Source organism: Stegostoma tigrinum, chromosome 1, assembly GCF_030684315.1.
Source record: "Stegostoma tigrinum isolate sSteTig4 chromosome 1, sSteTig4.hap1, whole genome shotgun sequence".
NCBI lineage: Eukaryota > Metazoa > Chordata > Chondrichthyes > Orectolobiformes > Stegostomatidae > Stegostoma > Stegostoma tigrinum.
In genome coordinates, this window is record NC_081354.1 from 162,216,726 (window position 1) to 162,240,372 (window position 23,647).

The 23,647-nt window shown below is 41.9% G+C and overlaps 1 protein-coding gene across 1 annotated transcript; it reads right to left on the reverse strand.

The window, feature by feature from the left end:
• Positions 1 to 4,361: 4,361 nt before the first annotated feature.
• Positions 4,362 to 23,317, reverse strand: tspan36 (tetraspanin 36). The gene is made up of 7 exons (XM_048540645.2): positions 23,130 to 23,317; positions 18,440 to 18,631; positions 11,773 to 11,847; positions 11,229 to 11,324; positions 10,917 to 11,066; positions 8,300 to 8,383; positions 4,362 to 5,661 (listed from the first exon to the last, which is right to left on the reverse strand). The coding sequence occupies exons 1-7, from the start codon at positions 23,187 to 23,189 to the stop codon at positions 5,572 to 5,574; spliced, it is 747 nt and encodes a 248-aa protein (XP_048396602.1). The 5' UTR covers positions 23,190 to 23,317; the 3' UTR covers positions 4,362 to 5,571.
• Between the last annotated feature and the right edge of the window lie 330 nt (positions 23,318 to 23,647).

Consider the following 23,647-nt stretch of genomic DNA (forward strand, 5'->3'; position numbering starts at 1 on the left):
GGGAATGTAGGTTAGGTTATTTTATTTTTGGATTAGGATTATTCTACAGCACAACATCGTGGGCCGAAGTACTGTGCTGTACTTTTCTATGTTCTATGAAATAAATATTTTTTTCCTTTGCTTCTGCTACAGTCTCTTAAATAATTAAAAGATTTGGAGTTACAGGTTATTTAGATTTTTTTCACAATTTCAGCATCTCACGCAGAGTTCCCAACAGCAGTTACTCTTGATTTGCGTGTAATGTCACTTTTTTAAAAACTTGATGTATTCATCCTACTCATTGTTTTGTGTATTTCCTGTAGGTCCATCTCCGACTGCTCCTTTCCCAGATTTCCTGTGATGGCCCTCTTCACTTTTTCTTTTGAAATGTCTGCCTTGTGCTCCTGTAAATACTTCTGATTGCCTGTTTTGGGGGGGGTTCTCTTCTTGTTTGCAGATGCCTGTATTCCTGCATTTCTGGCCTCTTCAACATTCCTGATTTTAATTGCTTCACATTAGTGCTCATACCTTCAGCTGAGTCGGCCTCGGCCACAAGCACGTAAACTCCTATTCTACCTTTGGACACTCCTTAAGATCCAGCTCTTTGACAAACTTTTGACCATTTACCCTAAGATTGATTTACATAGTACAGTGTCACATTTTGCTTTTTAACACTCCTGTACAACTTCTTAGGGCTTTTATTTGGTCAAACTCATTGCGCAAATACAATTCCTCCAGACAATAGAATTGTAAACTGATATACTAGCATTTGCTGAATAAACTAAAGTTGTGGAGGGGATCTGTGGTCTACATTTGCTGAAATTCAAATGACTTTGAAAGACTTTGTTGGTTAGTAGACTGAAGATGCTGTGTACTTCTGTGCTGTAAATGGAGATAATTAAATTTTTAATGCATTTGGCAGTGGTGCCACTGAAATAATTGAAGATAATTTGATGTTGTTTCAAAAACTCCTTAAGATAGAACAAAAGGCCTTTGATGTGAATGCAAATCTGCTGTTTAATAACAATAACAATCTGCTCAGTCACTTTGGAATGTGGCTGTTGGAGCAGGTTGTCCAGATGAAGAAAAACTTTTTAAAACTTAATTTATGCATAGGATGTGGGTGTCACAGGCTGAGCTGGCATTTGTCCATAATCGTCCTTGAGAAATTGGTGGTGAGTTGCCTTCTTGAACTACTGCATTCCTTGGAAGGTACATAAACCCATAATGGAGTAGTTTTGTAAAACCATTATTCTAATTAACAAGTGTAGGCAATTCACATTAGGAAATCAAGAGAGAGTCTGTAGAAATATGGCTAAACGCTGTACTTGAATATCACACCACAATACTGCCCTGCATTGAGGCAGTTTTGTAAATTAAATTCTTGTTCAATGTGAGAATGCTCTACAGTCTACAATATGTATGCACAATCTGAATTTTCAGTGGTCAAAGGCAAAGGGTCAAGAGGCAATGGGGGCTTGAAAACAAGAAGCAAATCCCGTTGTGTCAGCTCCAGGACATGCTGTCACCTCTATGAGATTATAGAGGAGTCAGATTGATGGCAAGAATTGTTACATAACAGTTGCAAACAATTCTGTTCCTAACTAAGATATTAAATAACTGGCACACTTTTTGGAGCCTGTACATAATAACTTAGTGGCCTCTTCTTGGAAGGTAGGGCAGGTAGTCTTAAAGGTCAAAGACTCAGATGTATTTGTAACAATCCTGTTCTGGAAAAAAAAAAATCAGCTCCAAATGGAGCAGGGCCCTTACTCTGGAAAACTGTTTCCTGATCTCCTGAGGCCAAATGGTCTGGCCTTGATGCTGGAAAAGCTGACTGCCTTTGTGAGAAGCAATTAATTAGCAAGTATCTCCCACCAGTATTTGATCACAAAAGTTGTCATGTTCTAGTTTCCAATCTACATTTGTACAAGGATCTGTAATGTCATTACTGATAACAGACTAATCAGATACTTTTACTTTGCTCTCTTTGGTTTTAATCTAATCTAATCAGTAATTGGTAAAATGTGAGCTTTCCATTCATTTCATATGTTCAAAACAGTTCATAATTTATTAGTAAATGTTTGTAGTTGCCCAAGTGGTAGAGAAACAACCCATAAACAAGGGACGTGAAAGATTTTTTGATGGAACAGCAGGCTGTTTTTGTTTTATATAGATATTTACACAAGGCATTTTCACCCAAATTCAACACCATCTTGAAACTTTAAAATCCATAAGACTTCCATCTTATTTTTGCCAAAACATTAATTCTACTCAAGTATTAAGTTGAGAAATTATGTTCAGAGATAAAGGGGAACTGCAGATGCTGGAGAATCCAAGATAACAAAGTGTGAAGCTGGATGAACACAGCAGGCCAAGCAGCATCTCAGGAGCACAAAAGCTGACATTTCAGGCCTAGACCCTCTCTGATGAGGAGTCTAGGCCCGAAACGTCAGCTTTTGTGCTCAAGATGCTACTTGGCCTGCTGCGTGCATCCAGCTTCACATTTTGCTATCCGAGAAAGTATGTTGCTCAGTCATCTTGCAATGTTTGACGAAATTGTGTATATTTGCTTTGCCGCATGATCGTATCTGACCTAGCCCTCACTGAACTAATTACAATTGCCCCTCAAATTTCAACTCAAGTTAAAAAAAGCTTTGAACTCAAACAGCGCACTTTGATATTCTTAAATTCTAGATCCTATTAAACAACAACCCTTATTCTCCAAGGTCATAGTGGCTTTGGGTGCATTTAAGAATCATTTTCCAGCAGGAAGTGAAAACTAAAACTTTCAGCTAGCTGCATCTTCAGATAAAAGTCACGGTCTACTAATTCAATTACTTGATTTTAAAGATGAACCAACCAAGTAGTATTACTGTTTTACATAGCTCATTAAAAGAAGTCTCATGGGCTGATTAATTTAGTGCCTTCAGGCTAGATCATCATTGCTGCAGAATGATTTTCTAGATCTGAAGCTTTTGTTTAACACACGCACACTATTCCCTGATTAGTTTGATTTATAATCAAATCGTGGATTTGAGAAGGTGTTAATTTCAAGTAACAGTCAAGTCGACAAAACAAGAAGACAGAAGTCCCTGCTTTGGTCACATCTGTTAGTCTAGCACAAAAGGAAGCTATGGCAATCTTGGCAGGAGTATGTATAAAAGAGGTTCCCCAAAGTATTCTATGGGCATTTCAATGATAAGAGATGGGATGAGGCAAAGGGCTAATTAGTGGGGCAAAGCATTTAAAAATCAACTGTTCCAGCATAACCTGTGTGATTGTACCTTAGAGTTGTATGAGCAATGTGATAACAGTAGAAGGTGTGCACAAATGCCAGGCAGTGACCCTCTCCAATGAGATGGAGGCTTCTGTCCTTGACATTGTGTTGTTACCACTGAATCCCATTAACATCCAGAGTATTACTATTCACCTGAAACTCAACTCACTACTGAAAGAGTGAAACAGCTCAGACCAGGAAATGCAATGAGTAACTCAAACTTTTGACTCAAAGCCTGTCCATCTACTTGACCATTGCAGAGAGTGTGATGGAGATGGAATACTCCCTGCTTGCCTCCAGTGTTGGCACTATGCACTAGTTTGACACCATCCAGGACATTTAAAAAAGTCAGCCCTTGATTGGTGCCACATCCATTCACTCTGAAAAGTGAAAAGTCCTTAGACAAACCCATGACCATGTCCATCTTGAAGGATGCAAGCACTAGTTATGTGGAAAACAGCACCACTTATTAAAAAGTTCTCCTCCAAGTCACTCACCATTGAATGAAAGTGCCCACCCTGTTCCTTCACTATTGAAGGGGGTCAAAACCCAGGAACTCTTAAAGGCTCATGGTCTGCCTACAAAACACAGATGGCATAGAATCCCCAGAGTGTGGAAGCAGGCCATTTGGCCCCTTAAGTCCACACTGACACCTCCCACCCAGACAGGCAATGCCCCCACCCCTGCAAAAATTTTACCATTTCCCCATGGCTAATCCACCTAGCCTGCCCACAGTCCAGAGATGAGGATACCCCACAGACACAGAATGTACAAACAGACAGGTGGAATTGAATCTTGGTATTGGGTACTGTAGCAGCAGTTCACAGTAGCTTATCCCCTTAAAAAGGGGAGCTTAGGGATGGTAATAAATGCTAGTTAGCCAGTGATGGCTGTATCAAGTGGAAAGTGATAACCATAATCACATTATCCTCTCAATGATTACAGTAAGTGCACACCATGTTACTACTGTCTAATTTTGCATAGATTAAACAGTAACTGTCCCCCTGTTCCGTCCCAAAAAAACTGGCCATGTTCCGAGACAAGTGTTAGGAAGTCGTGCATTATTCTGGTGGCTTTAAACCTGGAATCAAAGTAAGCCAAGTACACAAAATATTAAGTCATTTATTCAGAGAACACTAAAATCACAACACCACATCAATACTTTTCCAAAGGTGTTTGCTACAAAAATCATTTACTTTACATCTGTTGCAGAAAGCTGGTCAGAGTCTCCTGGATTTGATTTCCAACAAGCCTTGCTTTGAGCTTTTTGATCTTGGTCCATCTCAGTGAAATAAAAAATTGATGAGACAAGGATTGATTTCAGTTACTAGTTAGCATCCAAGCTGCAACAGATCTTTGCTAGATATTCGAGGAGTTCAGCTTAGTGAGTGGAAAAGCTGGGATGGTAGATGACATGCATGTACAAGTGCATTTCTCCTCCTCTATTACCACCACTGAAGTATGATTTACCACACTGCATGTTGAATATTCATCATCAAATGCCCAATTGCACTTCAGACCAAAATTTGACACCATTTACTATGATAAGTGTAGAAGGGCAAATAAAGTTGATAACTGGTATCTTGAATTTAAGAGCAGGATGCACAGATTTAAAGAGCTGTTGGAAATTTACATTTACCCTGGAGATGACAAGATTAAGTCATTCATAACGAAGAATATCAGATCCAAACAGCTGGGTCACCAATTGCTGATTTGACAGTGAGCAGTTAAAGTAGAAATTAAATATTTGAAAGTTAATGAAATTTTTACATGCATTTACTTGGTGTAGTGACCATAGGAAGATTTCAGTTATTTAAAACCTAGAAAGTGACTGATTGCCTTTAATACAGGTGCAAAATAAAAGCCAGATCCACCTTGGTGGTCAAGTCTAGACCCATATCAAGCAGGGAAAAAGCAAAAACCAAAATGGTAGGTCATTTAAAGTAGTCCAAATTGTGGTTAACCCCCTATTCTTTGCACCTCCACCCTACAGAAATTGTTTGCTTAGATCAAATCAGCACTTATGTTTTAATACATTTAGGAGAGAGTGTACATGGTTCTAATTCTCATGTTCCAAGTTACAAAGCTACAATCAAAAACTATAAACCAAAAAGACAAGTATTTTAGAGACTGTAACCTCCATTGAATGTTCTTGTTGCAAAGTAGTGTACTTTGCAAACTGTGTAGATGTAAAAGTGGTGATATTTTCTATTAAAAATGAAAGCTATCAATTCAGTTTGGTGGGTTTAAACAATTAACAGTGTTAGGTGTCATCAAGTTAGTTAATAGCCAGATGCCTTCTAGAAAAGTTCTCATGCATATATTCCAGATGAAGGAAGTGGTTGGTAATCGGTTTGTTTTCGTCTGCAGCTAATCACACAGATGCTGATCATTCCAAAAAACTGGTGGGGGTGGAAAGTGAAATTTAGTTATCCTTAGTCCAAGCACATTGTTTACCAAAAAACAACTTGTAGAAAGTGGCAATGATTACTACAAACATTTACCCCAACTGGGGGTGGTAGAATAGACACCAGGATGCAAGCAGTTTCCTCTTCACTAGGCAGGATGCTGGAATACTCCAGCATCAAGACTGAGTGGTATTAAAAGGCAAGTAGCTAACTAAGCTCCCAGTGTTGTGACCACTGTCATTACATGGTGAAATTTCAGAAGACTTGAGAAACAAATTCCTATGACTTAAATGGCCCCAAAAAAGGGGCCTTCTGCATTAGGAGAGAGGCTAGTGTTGCCACCTACAAAAAATCTGATCCTTAAGTTGTATTTGCCACATTAGGGCCACAGCTGCAGTCACTTGTCAGCCACATGTTTCAACTTCACAAAGGGCTCTTTGGTGCAGTCAGTGTCCTTCTTGAGTTGGGAAATAGGTGTTCAACTCCCTTGTATTCCAGGAGGGTTATAACATCTGACTAGGTCAATTAAAATAAGACTTTTCTTCCACAAGGATAGTCTGGCCACATTGAAGAGGACAATATGATAGATACCCCTTGATTGCATCAGACTGATGTCTGCTCATGGTTAAAGGACCTTCAATTGAACTTCAGCTTCAAGTTCACCCACTCAGGTAGACAGGGCAGCAAGGTGATCAGATTGGCATTTAGAAGTCAGCTGTATTTCTTTCCTTAATGATCAGGCCATGTCCATTCAAGATTGGCTGTCTGGCAGAAAGCAGAGTAGGGATAAGGGGGGGTCTTTCTTGGGATGGCAGGTGGGTGGCAAGGTGTTTTGTGAGGGTCAGTGTTAGATAAAGGAACTGTGGGCATTCTGGCTAAGTTTTCCAACAATACAAGGAGATAGGTGGAGGGACAGGTAGTATTGAGGAGACGGAGGCTGCAGAAGGATTTGGACAGGTTAGGAGTGTGGGCAAGTAAGTGGCAAATGGAGTACAATGTGGGAAAAGTGTGAGGTTATGCATGTTAAGAGTAAAAGCATGGACTATTTTCTAAGTGGGAGGAAAATTCAGAAGCCTGAAGTGCAAAGAGACTTGGGAGTTCTAGTCCAGGATTCTACGGTAAGCTCACACGTTGCATCAGTAGTCAAGTGTTGGCAAGAGGACTCAAAAGTGGGAGTGAATGGCTGAGGCTTTAAGGCCCTGGTCAGGCCACATTTGGAATATTATGTGCAGTGCTGGGCACCATAAGGATGTAGTGGCCCTGGAACAGGTTCGTGAGAATGGCCCCAGAAAACAAAAGCTTAATGTATGAGGAACATTTGAGGACTGAGACCATACTCGTGTTAAGGATTGGGGCAGGGGCAAATGAATTGAAACTTAGAATACTGAATGGCCTAGACAGTGGATGTTGGGAAGATGCTTCCATTGGTAGAAGAGACTAGGGCCCAAGGGCACAGCCTTAGGAGTAAAGTGAAGACCTTTTAGAACAGAGATAAAGGAGAAACTGGAGAGAGTGATGAATCTGTGGAATTCATTACCACAGAAGTCTGTGGAGGCCAGGTCATTGATAAAACTGGCAATAGATAACCCTTGACAATCAAGAACCTACGCAGGGAGAAGGTAGGAGTATGTAGTTGAGGAACTTAACCATACAGAGCAGACTCAAGTGGACCCGATTTCTGCCCAAGCTATTTTTCCATCCTCACCCTTGTCTGCCTTCCAGAGACCACTATCCACGACTCCCTTGTCTGCTCCACACTCCTCTCCAACCCCACCACACCCAGCACCTTCCCCTGCAACCACAGGAAGTGCTACACCTGCCCCCACACCTCAAGATGACATTCCATAATCAAGGAGAACTTGACCTGCACATCTGCCAATGTGGTATATTGTATCGATTGTACTTGTTATAGCTTCCTCTACACTGGGGAAACCAAGCAGAGGCTTAGGGACTGCTTTGCAGAACACCTCTGTTTGCAACAAACACCTGCACCTCCCAGTTGTGAACCATTTCAACTTCCCCTCCCATTCCTCAGATGGGATGTCCATCATGGGCCTCCTGCAGTGCCACAATGATGCCACCTGAAGGTTGCAAGAACAGCAACTCATTCTGCTTGGGAACCCTGCAGCCTAATGGTATCAATGTGGACTTCACAAGCTTCAAAGTCTCCCCTTCCCCCACTGCATCCCAAAGCCAGCCCAGCCTGTCTCTGCTTCCCTAAGTTGTTCTCCCTCTCACCCATCCCTTCCTCCCACCTCAAGCTGCACCTCCACTTCCCACCTACCACCTCATCCCACCTCCCTGACCTGTCCATCTTCCCTGGAAGGACCTATCCCCCTCCCTACCTATCTTGTTTTCTCTCCATCTTTGGTCCACTGCCCCCTATTTATTCCAGTTCCCTCTCCCCATCCCCCACTGATGAAGGGTCCAGGCCCGAAACATCAGCTTTTGTGCTCCTGAGATGCTGCTTGGCCTGCTGTGTTCATCCAGCTCCACACTTATCTTGGATTCTCCAGCATCTGCAGTTCCCATATCACTAATTTCTGCTCCTGTGTCATATTGACAACTCTTCAGGTTATCTTGGAGTAAATCTTAATTCTAGATCAAAGCTGGATAAGAATGAAAACTCTACCTTGATTATGGCAAATCCCAGAACAACTAGCATGGCATAACTCAAAATGGATTCGAGGCCAGTCTCCAACTTCATTTCACATCCCTATTAAAAGAGATAAAAGTTATTTCAAGAAGTAATACAATTGATAATTTTAGTCATTGCAACTGCCATCACTAAAAAGTTTGATACCAACTTCCATGTAACAGCACAGGAATGTCCACCTTAATGATCCAATGCCTGGATTAAAATTAGTTTTCCCTGACAAGTCTCAGGCAAGAGGTTTCATCCCATTTGTGGAGACAGCGGACTGGCAAGTGTCACTAAGTCAAAAATGGCTAACCATGAAGCACAGTTCAAATCCTAACATAGTAGGTAGAAGAATGTGAAATTAAATTGAGACAACTGAAAATGGAAAGTCACTCAATGGTGGTCAGTTTCATTAAGTAAAATTTCTACTTGCTTAAAAAAGACACTTGCTATCCTTCATGCCTGGCCTACATGCAGCTCCAGGACTTAATTAGGTCTTAAATTGCCTTCTGAAGTGGCAAAGCAAGCCAGGTTAAACAACTTATGCCACTGTAAAAATGTGAGCATTACTTAGTTGAAAGTGTCTTGTGCAAACCCAGGCTACAACTGACTATTAGATCCATTCTGCAGAAGCTACCACAAAAAACCATTCCATTTACTCCTGTGAAAGGATGTGGAGGATCAGATGCTGTCCTCCACACATCACTAAGGCTTCAGGAATTTCCAGAGGTATTAAAAACTGACATAGCTTTGAAGGTCTGTTATTTGAGGGAAAGAGTGTTTAAAATGGCAAAGTGCCTCAAGTTTTAAATTACAAATTCTCCTTCCAAAGCCAGTCATCCCAGGGGAAAGCAGATTTTCTTGTGGTTAAATTTAGAGGATGGTCATCTAATGCCAGATGGAAGATTTTACTCCAAATGCATGACTCAAGCAGAATTCCAATTGCTAAGTCTCACAAAAATAGGTTAGTGACAAGATTTGCAGGAAGTTCTTCCTTGAAGGTAGCATTTGGAATGAGCTGCCAGAGGAAGTGATGGAGGCAGGTTCAATTACAGTCATCTAGATGGGTTTTCTTTTTCATTCACAGGATACAGGGGTGTTGCTGGCCAGGCAGCATTTTTGTCCATCCCTAATTGGGATGATGGCAGTAAAGAGTCAACCACATGGGGGTCTGGAGTCACATTGGCCATATGAGGAAAGGATGGCAGTTTCTTTCCCTAAAGGAAATTTGTGAACCAGGTGGGGTTGCTAACAGTCAGCAATGGTCATCATTAGACCATTAATTCAGCTATTTATTGAATTCAAATTCCACCATCTGCCATGACAGGACCCAAACCTGGCTGCCCAGAACGTTATCTGGGTCACTAGATTGACAGTGCAGCAATACCACCACTAGGTCATCTCCCCCAGTAAGTACACAAGTAGGAAGGGTTGAGGAAAGTAGGACAGATTAATTCAGAGTCTGGTTTATGGACAGCTGTACAGCATGGAAACAAGCCCTTTGGTCCATCTCAATGGGCTTGAATGCAACATGGATCAAGAGAATAACCAATTCAATGTGGATGCAGGTGAGCAAGTATTGTTTGTCTTTCTGTAGCCAAGTGGGGAGTGTTCATCCACACAGAACAGGAGAAGCACCATTTCAAATGGGACAAGCAAAGCCAAGACAAGCACAGGAGTTCCTAGAAGCCTGTTAGTCTACAAGAGAAGTTGAATAGATTAGGATTGTTTTTGTTAGAAAGACAGATTGAGGGGGGAACCTGATTGAGGTCTACAAAATCATGAGGGGGTATAGACAAGGTGGATAGCAAAGAGCTTCGCTCTTCCACCCCTCCACCCCCTCCCAAAACAGTGGGGGAACTCAATTACTAGGGGTCCTGAGTTCAAAGTGAGAAGAGGGAAGTTTAAGGGAGACATGCATGGAAAGTTCTTTAGAGGGTGGTGGGCACCTGGAACATGTTGCCAGCAGAGGTGGTAGATGCAGACACATTAGCATCTTAAGATATTTGGACAGGTACATGGATGGGCAGTGAGCAAATGGACACAGACTGTTAGAAGCTAGATGACAGTTTAGACAGTGGATCTTGATTGGCACAGGCTTGAGGGCCAAAGGGCCTGTTCCTGTGCTGTAGGTTTCTTTGTTTGTTGAAAGCCAATAAACACATGGAACTTAACCCCATACAAACCATTGCCAAAGAAAACCAGAAGAGGTAATCCAGCTCAATTGACTAGTTTAATATCCAGGTGGGAGGAAAAAAAGTGCTTCTGAGGCTGTGCTGATGTTACCTAGCAGGGTAACAAAACATCTGTGGAACAATGAACCAGCTTGGTGAGCCAACCAACCACAGCTAGTTGACATTTAAGTTAATAAAAGCTATTGGGTGGATTCAATGAGGAACACCAAAAATTGTAGAGGAAACATTGATGATGCAAGCCATAAATTTGAGATTTTCCAACCTCCTCTTACCCTGTCTCCCATATAAAATCAATTCACCACAGAGTATGTTAGGGCAACTAGGATTCAGAGATGACATTGCAGCTAACCTACATTAGCTGAGAGAAAGAACAGGCAAAGGGAAGCAGGGTATGAGAAACAGAGAAACCATACTGCTGTATTAAGGAGTTCAGGGTGACTTGGGCTTCCTGTGCAGTTGGAGAATTGATGCTTGCAGCAGCTGAGGGGGAATGTCTTGTTCCCTTTGATGAACCAGTCAGTGGTTTCCCAGGTGGTGTAGTTCATCAGCCCACAACATGCCATCTTAAAGAGAAAAAACAAAAGGTCAACTTCCAGTTGCAAAGTACAATATCCATATTCATGCCTGACTAGACAGTCAAAGATCCTGTTTATAGTGGTGATAACACTGCACAAATCTTAGTGACATCTCTAAAATCAAGCATCAAAACATGCTGCTAGGCATACCTGTTTCTGCAGGAAGTCCACAGCCTTACTTGCACTATTCTTTCCATTATATTTTGAAAAGACATCAGTCATTGTCTTATCCACACCTTCATGCATCTACAGGAAATTAGCACAACAAACAATTAGCTAAAGTTTAAGCAACTATTCACCACTCATACCATAAGTCACACCCAAGTCAGTCACAATAAAACCAACATCATGTAAGTTAGGAATCCCACTCCCAAAATTGAATTACACCTTGAGTATTCCCAGTTAATTATTCATGCTATAATAATATTGTGATGTCGTTAGGTAGAAGCCACATTTCTATACTGCCTTGAGTTTGGCAGTACTACAGCAAGTGATCCACAGCATGCTGTTAGTTGATACCACCCAGTCACAAGTACAAAATTGTGTCACCCATTGAGAAGGTTTCCTTGTTTCCTCTCAAGGACCCCATTTAAAAAGAGATAAAGCCTCTAAAAACCCACCAGGATGGGAACATTTAGCATAAGACAAAGAAAATACAGTTGTCTAAAAAATTGCAAACAGTTGCCCAAAGTACCTTTCCTCTGTAGAGAAATCCCAAAACGAAGGCAGAAACTTCTGCAGCAAAGATGATGAACAGTACAAGCATGAACTAAGAAAGAAAAAATATTATAACTATACACCTACGTGTACAGAAAAATTACAATTCCAAGAATAAATGGACAAGACAGATCAGATAAGTAACTTAAAATCCACTTGCACCATTTAAGCCTCATGCAGAGGCAATATGAGTCAAGCTCAATGAGGAACATGCAGTTACTGACAGTACATGCTTATAGGCTCACCCAACTGCTGAGACATTGAGGAACAAATTTTGATTTTTTGCATCTTTCCATAATCTAATTTTCATAATGGACAACTTTGGCTCAGGCTCCTCTGGAGGCTTAGAGTGAAGAATTTGTTAGGTGCATCCAAGGAGAGTCTCAAAACTACGTGTTGATGGTCCAACTAAAGTGGCATACGGGACCTTGTTCTGGCCAGTAAGCCCAGCCAGGTGACTTTCAGTGGGAGAAAGTTTTGGAAAAACACTGATCATGAAACTTGAGGTTTTAGGACAACTGTGAAGGGCAACTCAAGACCTTGCAGGAAGTACTTTTTTTGAGGGGGGGGGGGGGTGAAGCAAATTACATCAGTATTAATCAGAAGCTGGTATCAGGCAAATCTACATTTGACATGTGGGAAGTGTTTGAAAGACCCACTAATGAGTCCAGGACCACCATGTTCTATTAAGGAGGAATGACAAGGTGACGACGTAAGGGACTCTTGGATATCAACAGTTATGAATTCAGTCATAAAAAAGGAAATGCTTACAAAGTTTGGAAGCTTAAGTCAAACAGGGCCCATGAGGAATGTGAGGAAAGCAGGGAACAACAACAAACGATAATGTTATCAAGTACAGTTAAGAGTCCAAAGAACTTCACAGATCATTAAGTGATAACTAGGGAGAGGGCAGGATCACAAAGCAAAGAGGCAACTTTTACATTATGGCAGATAATGTGGGTGAGACCCTAAAACAGGTACTTTGTCAGTATTTACTCAAAAGAATGATAGAGAGATTTGTGTGGAGCATGCTAAAATACTCAGGCAGAGGTCAAGAATGACCAGTTTTGGGTCTAAGCCTGAAGGTGGCTAAGTTCCTAGGGCCGAATGGTGTTCACCCCTGGTTATACAGACAAGAGTGGGAGATTGATGGGGCTCTGACCAAGATCTTTGTATCCTCACTAGGCACTAGAAGGGTCCTGGAGGACTGACTAGTTCATGTTCTTCTGTTAAAGAAGAATAGGGATAATCCAGCAAACTATAGACTGGTGACTCTCCACTTGGTGGTTAGGAAGTATTGGAGAGAATTCTCAGGGAATAGCATGGTCCTGTGCAGTGTAGGTCATGTCTTACTAGCTTATTGACATTGAGGTGGTAACAATACTTATGATCAAGGGTAGAGCAGCAGATGTTGTCTTTGTGGGTACAGCAAGGCTTGCAAAGTCCCTTATGGTGGGGCCATCCAAAAGATGAAGATACACAGGATCCAATGACTTGTTGCACAAGTTCCGATTTGGCTTGCCCAAAGGCAGCCAAGGTGAGTGTTGGAAGGTTGTTTCAGGTTGGAGGTGTTTGACTAGTGGTGTTCTACAAGGATCTTTACTGCATGATATACAAGTGTCTTATGAAAACAGATGGGTGGTTATGAAAGTTCCCAGACAAAGCTGTGGTGTTGCAGATAGTGTAGAAGAATTTCTAAAGCATACAAGTTGCAGATGGAGTTCAACTCTGGCAAGAGAGTAGCCGTACTGGAGATCAAGTGTTAAGGAAGTATATACAGTTACTGACAGGACCCCAACAGCATTGATGTCAAGGGATCTTGGGGTTCAAGTCTGTACCTCCCTGCAAGTGAGCAAGTAGATGGGTGGTAAAGGTGTATGGCATTCTAGTTTTTTTTAAAATTGGTCAGGGCACTGAGCAGTGTCAGGTCATGATGTTGCAGCTTTAAGACTTGGGTTAGGCCACAGCACTACATTCAATCTGGGTTGCCATATTATAAAGGAAGGCTGTGGAGGCTTTAGAGGGTGCAGAAGAGCTTTACTAGGGCACTGCCTGGATTAAGAAGGCATAAGCTAGAAGGACAGATGAGAAAAAAACTCATGTTTCTTTGGAGTAGCAGAGGTCAGGGGTAAACTTGATAGCAGTCTAAGCTTATGAGGTGCCTAGGTACAGATGGTCAGATTCCATCCCACCCCACAAAAAAGTTGAAGTGTCTAAAGCTAGGGACAGGCATTTGGTATCCAAGGTGAGACAGCAAAGTTTAAACATGATGAGTGGCAAGTTTTTTGCTAAACTAGTAAGAATGCAGAATGCACTACTGGGGGTGATGGAGGCCAAAAACCAAGGAGCATTTCAGAGAATCTTGTGATCACATGACTAAGAATTGAGGAATATCCCAAGGGAGGCAGAAGGGATTAGTTTGCTATGTTCAGCATAATATCAATTGGCCAGAGGGCCTGTTTGTGCTGTTCTATATTCCACACAGGTGCCACTGTTGGCTGATGATCTGCCCATAGACAGATCTGTTATCTGTTCTTCAGAGGGGGAAGAGAGCTAGGTAATTTGAGAGTTGAGGCACAAGAGAAATGGGGCTGTTCCACCCAGCAAGGTCATGAGTGGCATCACCAAGCTGGTTTGAAGTGTCTACTTCAATGCCAGGAGCATCTGGAATAAGGTAGGTGAGCCTGCAACATGGAAGTACCTGGGACTTGGATGTTCTGACCATTTGAGACATGGCTAGAGCAGGGTCAGGAATGATGTTGCAGGTTCCAGGTTTAGATCTTTAAGGTCAGGGAAGGTGGTAGAAAGAGGGGGTGGTGTGGCTTGGTCAGTCAAGGACAGTATAATAGTGGCTGAAAGAACTTTTCAGGAGGACTCGCCTGCGGTGAGAAACAGGAGAGGTCACATGACTGGGAGTTTTCTATAGGCTTCTGCAAAGTTGCCCACCCTCTCCTCCACATCCCTGGAAAGTGATTCTGGGCAGGAGTGAAAGGAACAGGGTAGTCATTATGGGAGACTAACCTCCCTAACATTGCACTAGAGTTATAGCAATTCCAGTCATCAGATGGATTTGTTTTTGTCCAATGTGCACAAGGAGGGTCCTGACAGTATGTCAAAGGGCTGACAAGAGAGAGAGGCCACATTGGATCTGGTACTTGGTAATGAGCCAGGCGTTCGATTTAGTGGTAGGTGAGCACTTGAGACAGAGTGACCATAATTCGGTTATGTTTACTTCAGCAATGGAAAGGAATAGGAACATGCCACAGGGCAAGAGTTATAATTGCCCTTCCTCATCTATAATGCAATCAGGCAAGACTTAGGAGGTATAGAATGGGTTATCAAAACACAGGGGATGGGGACAATTGAAGTGAGGAGCTGATTTAAGGAACAGCTAGTGTCCTTGTCAGGCAGGGAGAAAGTGATAAGGGAACTGTGGTTTACTAAAGAAATTCTCTTGTTAAGCAGAACAGGGAGGCTTGTGACAATGAGACAAGATGGTTCAGATGAGGTGATAGAGAGTTACAGATTATCTAGGAAGGATTTAAGGAGAGAGTTAAGAGGAAGGCAGGGACTTGAGCAGACAGACATTAGCAGGTAGAATAAAGAACCCTAAAGCTTTCTATAGGTATGTGAAGAATAAGGATGACTTGGGTAGGAATGGGGCCAGTCAAAGACAGAAGTGGGAAGTTGTGGACCCTGTGGCAATTGGAGAGGTGCTAAACAAATCTCATTTGTTTTCACTCAGGAAAAGGAGAATGTTAGAGAAGATTGAGCAACAGGCTACTAGAATTGAGGATTGAGGTTAGTAAGGAGGAGGCATTATCAATCCTAGAAGGTGTGAAGGTAGACAAATTCCCTGGGCCAGATGGGACTTGAGGATTCTCTGGGAAGGTTGGGGGGGGGGGGGGGGGGGGGGCGCGGGGGCAGAGATTGCAGAGCCTTTGGCCTTGATCTGAGTTTTTATTGCCTACAGGTTTAGTACCAGAGGACTGCAAATGTTGTGCCCTTGTTCAAGGGCAGTAGGGTTGACCCAGGTAATTACAGACCTGTGAGCCTTATGTCTATTGTAGGAAAAGTTCTGGAAAGGATGATAAGAGATGAATTTATAAATCATCTAGCAAGCAACAATTTGATTGGAGACAGTCAACATGGATTTGTCAAGGGCAGGTTGTGTCTCAAACTTCATTGAAATTTGAGAAGGTGACCAAGCATTTGGATGAGGGTATGGCAGTTAGCATGGTGTACATGGACTTCAGTAAAGCCTTGATAAGGTTCCACATGGTAGGCTACTGGAGAAAATAGAGGCATGGGGTTGAGGGAGATTTAGCAGTTTGGGATTAGAAAGTGGCTTCTGTAAGGTGGCAATAAATGGTTGTTGATGGAAAATACACAGCCTGGAGTCAGGTCACTAGTGGTGTGCCTCAAGGATCTGTTTTGGGATCACTGCTGTTTGTCATTTATAAAAATGACATGGATGCAGGCATAGGTTAGTAAGTTTGCAGATGACACTAAAGTCAGATGAGTGGAGGACAGTGTGGAAGAATGTTACAGGGAGACTTGGATAAACTGCAGAATTGGGCTGAAAGGTAGCAAATGGAGTTCAATGCAGATAAAGTATGAGGTGATGCACCTTGGGAAGAATATTCAGAAGGCAGAATACTGGATCAATGGAAAGATTCTTGGTAGTGTGGAATGTGCAGAGAGATCTTGGTATTCATGTACATAGGTTCCTGAAAGTTGCCACCAGGTTGATAGAGCTGTTAAGGTGTATGGCATGTTATGTTTTATAGGTAGAGGGATTGAGTTCCAGAGCACTGATGTCCTGTTGCAATTGTATAAAACACTAGTGTGGCCTCATTTGGAGGACTGTGCACTGTTCTGGTTGCCCCATTACTGGAAGGATGTGAAAGCATTGGAAAAGGTGCAGAGGAGATTTACCAGGATGTCGCCTGGTCTGGAGCAAGGGCCTTGGGTCTGTTCTCATTGGAGAGAAGGTGGCTAAGAGGGGATTTAATAGAGACATACAAGATGATCAGAGCATTAGATAGGGTGAACAGTGAGAGTCTTTTTCCAAGGATTTTGACTTCAGATTGTACAAGGGGGCATAGCTACAAATTGAGGGGTGATTGATTTAAGATAGGTGTCAGAGGCAGGTTCTTTACTCAGTGGTAAGGGCATGGAATGCCCTGCCTGCCAATGTAGTGAACACAGCCACATTAGGGGTATTTAAATAGTCCTTTGGTAAGCATATGGATGATGGGATAGTGTAGGGGAGGGCTTGATTAGTTCACAAGTCAGCAGAAGAGGGCCAAAGGGCCTGTTCTGTGCTGTATTGTTCTATGTTCTATTATATACCCAGCACAAAAACCAAACTTTTCCACTCAGCATGTGTTCAAAATGTTGAGCATTTAGCTAGTGCACATCTTTCTTCCCTCCCCACCAACCACATGCCCCCCCCACCTCAAGTCAGTATTATGGGCTAAAAGATTAGTTTGTGTATTCATTCAGTTCAAAAAATATCTAGTAATTGTCTTCTCAATCAAGATCTGAGTCTATTCATTCAGTCATCATTTACCCCAATTCTGAGATTAATCCAGAAGATTCTAGACACTTCCAGTTTTGCATTTCAGAAATTGCTTTGTGATTAGTGGCATTGGGTGCTAGTTTAAGGGTCTTAGTGGCCAATTTCTTTATCCACCAAAGCCCGAGTAAACTCCTAACAATTGGATAGGACAAGCTCAATTGCTTTTACTTTAGAAATCAGGATCAATTTTTTGCTTAAGAGGCAAAACTCCAAAGATTGAAGAGCTCTTGGCTTCGATTTAAGGCCTGGTTGGGCATTAGTTAGAATGTAGTTTAGAGAAGTTAATAAACTAACTTTAGATCAATTCTGAAGAGACAAAAGAGTTCAATTTGCAGTTTCAAAGCTCAGATCATTAATGTTCAAAGAACCCTGAAGGAATCAAAGCAGAAACAAATACTTGAAATTCAGTCAAATTTAAAAAGCAAGCCAGGCTGTACTAGATAAGCAAACTCTGGCCAGTACTGTATTAGAGTTGTTAATTTTTTCACCTTGTATAAAACAGCTTTGTTCTAAATATACCTTTTTCTTTTATGTAAAAAGCTTAACCAAACCCACTTGTGCTCTTCAGTGAATGACCACTGGATCAAAGTAGAGCCAGACTGCAGCCTAGAATCAGATTTGTCCAAGAGTAACATCTAGGATCATAAGTGGATGGGTTGCAAGCTTAGAAGAGGTGGTGTATAGGTTAGGCTGTAGTTTGCAATTTCTTGTAATTCAGCATTTGAAAAATTTTCCATCTTCTCATCTTTAAGAGAAGAACCCAGTTTTTCCTGCTGTAATAGAAAGCCAGTTTCAGATGTAGTCTGCAGTGAGGATAGAATATTGAGACAAAGCAATCAAGTCTGTGTTTAAGAAACCAAACTGATAGCATTGGGATGCCAATTAGCACTGATTCCTCCCTCTGCCTCAATTCAGAAGAGGCAAGGGAGGGACACATTACAACACAGAGCTCTGGTCAAGCTTAGCATGGTAACATTATATATAGTTTCCTGGCTAGACATACTACCCTAGTACAAAAGAAACCCTGTGTGTCAAAGATTCGAGATCTAGCCAAACTCACCAATCCCAATCCAAAGCGAGACTCCCTTAGAGTTGCACAGCATCCAATGAACCCAATGAGAAACATTACAAGGGCGATAGCAATGATCACCAAAGCTGGCAACACAACATATTTGTCCTCAAAGAAGTTTGAGTAGTTCTTATAGGTGGATAACAAGACGGCTCCCACATAAGTCAGAACAGCCCCTGCAGCCTGAGAGAGAAAAATTGTAGTTAGTTGCTTTTAACATGTATTTAAGTGCTAGTTGCACTACTGAATAGTTACAATTCTAGCCATCAATTCTCTGGTCAGCAAGTCTCTGCCTCAGCAACCTGGATTTAATAAATCCAGGTGACATGTGATGGTGGGGCAAAAACAAAAGAGAGAGGACAATCAGCCTAACATAGCAGAGTTAAGTACAGATATAAGACTTAATCTTAGTTGTTTCAGGACTACCAACTGATTAACATGTACACTGACCTCCTGTGCCCCCTCCATCTGAAGATAGCACCTTCAATTTGCCCCTTTTAAATACCTTTAAAGGTACAGGCTTTCCATCAGCCCCTCCCCTTGATATTTGAGGATGATTTGTTCTGGTCCATACAAAATTGTGGAAATCCAGAGATATGACAGTACAATAATTGAAGTTGTACTATCCTTTATAGTTAGCTTGGCAGCACTCAGTAACTGGCTCAAGTTTGGATCCATTTTCTATACTATAAACAGGACCCTTCTAGGGCAAGGGTTACACTGTTTGGCTTTAAGCAAAAAGCCTTTTTCACACCCCATTAAAATACAAATATTTGAGTACTCACTGGAAAAAAGTTGCTACAAAAGCAGCCATGAGAATTCTGGTAGAGTCCTAGCTTTTAGCTGTGATAGAAAGCTCCCATGTCCAGTTTCCAGACCCTAACAACTGGAAGCTAAACTAAAACCCTGGTTCTGTAAGGGTTCAATTCCACCCATTTATGCTGTTTCTATTGTTCCAGCTTGAAAAACTCTAGGCCTCAAGTCAGTGAAGTAAATGGCTTGGAACAGACTAGCAAATACAGTAAAACAAAATACAAGATGAAGAGTCACATCTGTAGCAAGCAAACCTGGCTAATAAAGTATATCAATAATTTGTAAGTTGCAGTCTTAGTGGTTAAAACTAGCCCCACTTTTTAGCTATACAAAGTAAAGAAAAGCACACTTATGGTCAGAAATACACAAAGTATTGAGACAGAAAGCAACAAGTGATTTGATTAAAAATAAAGGTGCAGGGAAGTGGAGAGAAAGCAGGTTATTGGCAACAAGTTAAAGTGCTCCAAGCTGGTGCAAGTGGGCCAAATGGCTTCCTTCTGCAACATAATGATTCAAGATTACATTACAGAAACATCTTTTGCAAGTCATTATCTTTTCCAGGTTACCTTGTTAAAAAGGTAATTTACTTCAGGACCCTGCTTGACCACACTGGTCTTTGCTCCTAATCCCACAAAACAATTGTGCATTTAAATATATACACTAAAAGTGATCCTTATAGTGGGATCTAGTCTTCATGTGGTTGCCTGCTTCTATCCAATCTCCTTCCTGGATCGGTGTACACGGCCAGCTCTGGATAAATTCACAGCTCCAAATGGTGCACTTACAACTTTACTGGATTTTTCTGCCCCATCTCATGGGAGACTCTGGTCAATCCAGGCTCCAAGGTAAAGAAGCAGTCTGCAAGTTAACCCTATAGTCAGAGACCAGTTATTCTTGAGCATTTTAAAAAGGGAACATTGGCAAGATGGTAGTAAAATATTTGCTTCTTCACTATTGATGGTTTAGTATTCTCAGGCATTGACTTAGCTGAAGTTCAACTTGTACAGATGCAGTCTCAGCACTCAGGCTATTTTAAATAGAGTCTGCTTCAATGCTTCTGAAAGCTTTCTATTGAATAGGGTCAAAAAATTTAGGTGCATTTAAAAACTGCTCACCATCTAGTGTATGACGGCATTAATTGGCTTGTGATTTATCCCTGACCTTCAAAGCCATGGAATGTTGTCTTGTAAAAGATCACAAAACCACCAAAAGTGCAGAGGACCCACAATCTTGCCTAAAAAATACTGGTTTAACTCAAGACAAAAATACTACACTGAAAGTGCCTCTCCATCCTTCTCCCCTCAAGTGCCCAGAATCAAAGGCTAGTAGCTGTAATAGTAATAAACTGGTATCTAGAATGGTGCTGTTAAGGCCTCACGCATTCTTAATACTAAGAGTGGTTCTGGACATCATGACAAAGTCAAGTGACAATTTGGCAAAAGATCGTGTGTTGAGCTTCAGGAATGAGCAATCATGTGGTTTATAAAGCAAAAGTGAATGATTTTATGCATGAGCACATGCTAATGCCATTAAGTCATTAATCCATATATTGTTCAACTCAGCAAGAAAGCAGACCCTTCAGCCCAAATCCACACCAACCAAGAATCCCAAGTTACTCTAGTCCTATTTGCCAGCATTTAGCCCCTATTCCTAAACTTGTTCATGCACCCATCCAGATGCTTGTAAGTGTAGTAGTTGGACTAGCCACCACCACTGCCTCTGACATTCCATACATGCACCACCCTCTACATGAGAAGGCTGGCCCTTAGATCCCTTTCATATCTTTTCCTTCACCTTAAATCTATGCTCACTAGTCCTGTACTCCCCTACCCTGGGAAAAAAGGGCCTTGGCAATTCACCTGATCTACACCCCTCCTGATTTTAGGCCACTATAAAAAAGTCAACCTTTAGCATGATCTCCAGTGCTGCTGGGAAGGTAGCTTCAGGGTTTTGACACTGACAGTAAAACAATAATTATAGACCAAAAGTCAGGATGGTGGGGGACTTGAAAGGAACTTGCAAGTGATAGACAAGGGCACTAGCAACCCAAGACTTTCTAGGTTAGGTGTCATGAGCCTTCAAAACAAAGGCCTGTCAGAGGAGCTTCAGAGAGTTAGTCCGTGAAGAACAAAGTCTTCTATTTACAGAGGATAACCTCCATTGCTCCAACTGCATTCAGTTTCTATGTAACTTTGGCACTAAAATCTGGAAATACAAGTTTACTTTTTTTGTATTTTGCCTAGTGAGTGTTGTATTGAAGACAATTATTCATTCACAGGATGAGGGTATTGCTGGCTAGGTAGCATTTATTGTCCATCCCTCAGCACCCAAAGGGCAGTTCAGAGTCAACTACATTAGTGGTCTAGAGTCACATGCAGGCCTGACCAGGAGAGATGGCACTTTCCTCCCCTACAGGGAGGAGTTAGCCAGATGGGTTCCACCCCAAACCATCAATGGATTCATGGTCATCATTAGACTCTCAAGACAAAGACTAGCTCTTATCTTCAGCTTTAAACTGTCCTGAAACTTATCACTTGCCTGTAGAGACAATGATCTGAAGTCTTAGCTGCCCATGTCATGAGCAATATTATCCAACAGTCCTACCTCTCTCAGAGGTTGTTTGTTTATGTTGCTTTGACTCCCTTAAGGTTGCTTTTAATTCATGGATTATGGGTAATCTTTAATTTCAGGAAGTATCACAAGTTCTCTCAATCCATGAAGTTAAAGTTTGACATTTACGCAGTCACATTTCACCATTCAAATCCTGACCAAGATTTAAAATTACAACAGACTAGCTCATTGAAGTGGGATGGGAGTGGAAATGACAGTGTTACAGTGAAACTGAAGAGGAAGCTAGTTCCTTTACTAGTTACAACAGGTTGGACTGGAGCCAACATGCAAGTTCCCCCACCACCATCACTACATCAAACCTTATGCAGATTAAAACAGCAACATTTATGGACAAAATATTGACTTGGAAGGGTGGAAAAGGAAACATGCAAGCCATTGTTTCCAGGGTAGGATCAAATTTAGCTTCATTTCAGTACAAAGCCTACCAAGATCCATTTCTAACGTATGGCAGAAACAAATTCTGCCTCCTCTTCCCACCCCCCCAACGTCAGAAGTGCCTAGGACACTGCCAGAAGCAGATACTATAAGGAACAGAGGGGTTATAGACCACATGCAGAAAGAAGCTATTAGTTTAAAATAGGATAATTGGGGGCTGAAGGGCATACTCTTAAGTTGTACTATTTCATGTTCCACTGGAACTCAAATTTAACCAGTTTGGGTAGAACAGCTTGGGGAAAGTATTATGGCACTACCGTTGTGTCCCTCCCTCTGGGCCAGGTGATCCGGGTTCAAGGCCCACAGGCCCTGTCTAACTATGGGCAGCCACATCTGTTTTCTCAGGTGTGGGCAGAGCACACTAACGCAGCAGTCTGATTAAAAATAGGCCGATCGGAATGGTTTGGTGAAAGCAGACTAGTTACTCTATTCCAGCGTAAAACAATGGAATTGAAAGCTCGTTAGCAAAATATTTATTACATATTCCCTTAGAACTGCGACACTTGTCTGTCCAGTACGTCAGCTTTCGTTTTCAATCCAGAATGAAACGTCCTGGTTCGACTCAAAGTTTTAGTTTTTTTGGGGGTAACTGACGTTGCGTACAAGACAGGTAGAAACAACAGAAAAAAAACTGAAGTTTGGAATAAAGATTAGAGCTGGTGATAGTGAACGACACTTTCTGCAAATGGAGTCCCGGAAAACAGTTTGCCGAAACGACCTCGCTCGAACATTGCGCTTCAACCAATGTCACAAACTTGACTGTATTTGTTCAGCATACAGAGGTCAATCAAAACAAACTCACCCAGAAAACAAGGCTGAGGAACAGCAGAACACCTTTGGAGGTTACCACACCGCAATCCATGATCGGCTGCGAACAAGTTGCGAAAAGCAACACCAACAGCAAAAACTTCACACACTGACAGTGCTGTAGGGCGGTACACACCCGCTTTATCTAGTTCCCCAGAAACTCGCGTCTCTCTCGGCGTCTGCCAATTCGTTCATGTTCACACGTGATGACATGAGGTGCACATGACTAATAATCCCTTTACTGAGAACAGTTTCCCCTGCGACGCCGTCCCACCACTCTGCACATTCATTCGTTTTCAATTCCGACCGCTGCTGGTTCTTCTACTCTTGTAATCCTTGATATTTGACTTTAGAGACGTTCCATTTGCACTACCAATCCCCCAAAGCGGTTATTCTTTACGCCTGACTCCATTGATAAGCCTATGCAGCGTGTTGTTTGTCAAAGACTTAACATTAAAAGTCATCACTGCCTCACAGCCATGTGGTAGCATCTCACAGCCATATGCTGTAATA

Excerpts from the sequence above, each read along its gene's own strand:
- tspan36 (XM_048540645.2), bottom strand. The coding sequence starts at position 23,189 with ATGGATTGCGGTGTGGTAACCTCCAAAGGTGTTCTGCTGTTCCTCAGC. Across the intron at positions 11,848-18,439 it reads CTCGCTTTGGATTGGGATTG|TTCATGCTTGTACTGTTCAT; the intron begins GTGAGTTTGGCT and ends TTTCTTTCTTAG. Across the intron at positions 11,325-11,772 it reads GATTTCTCTACAGAGGAAAG|ATGCATGAAGGTGTGGATAA; the intron begins GTACTTTGGGCA and ends AATTTCCTGTAG.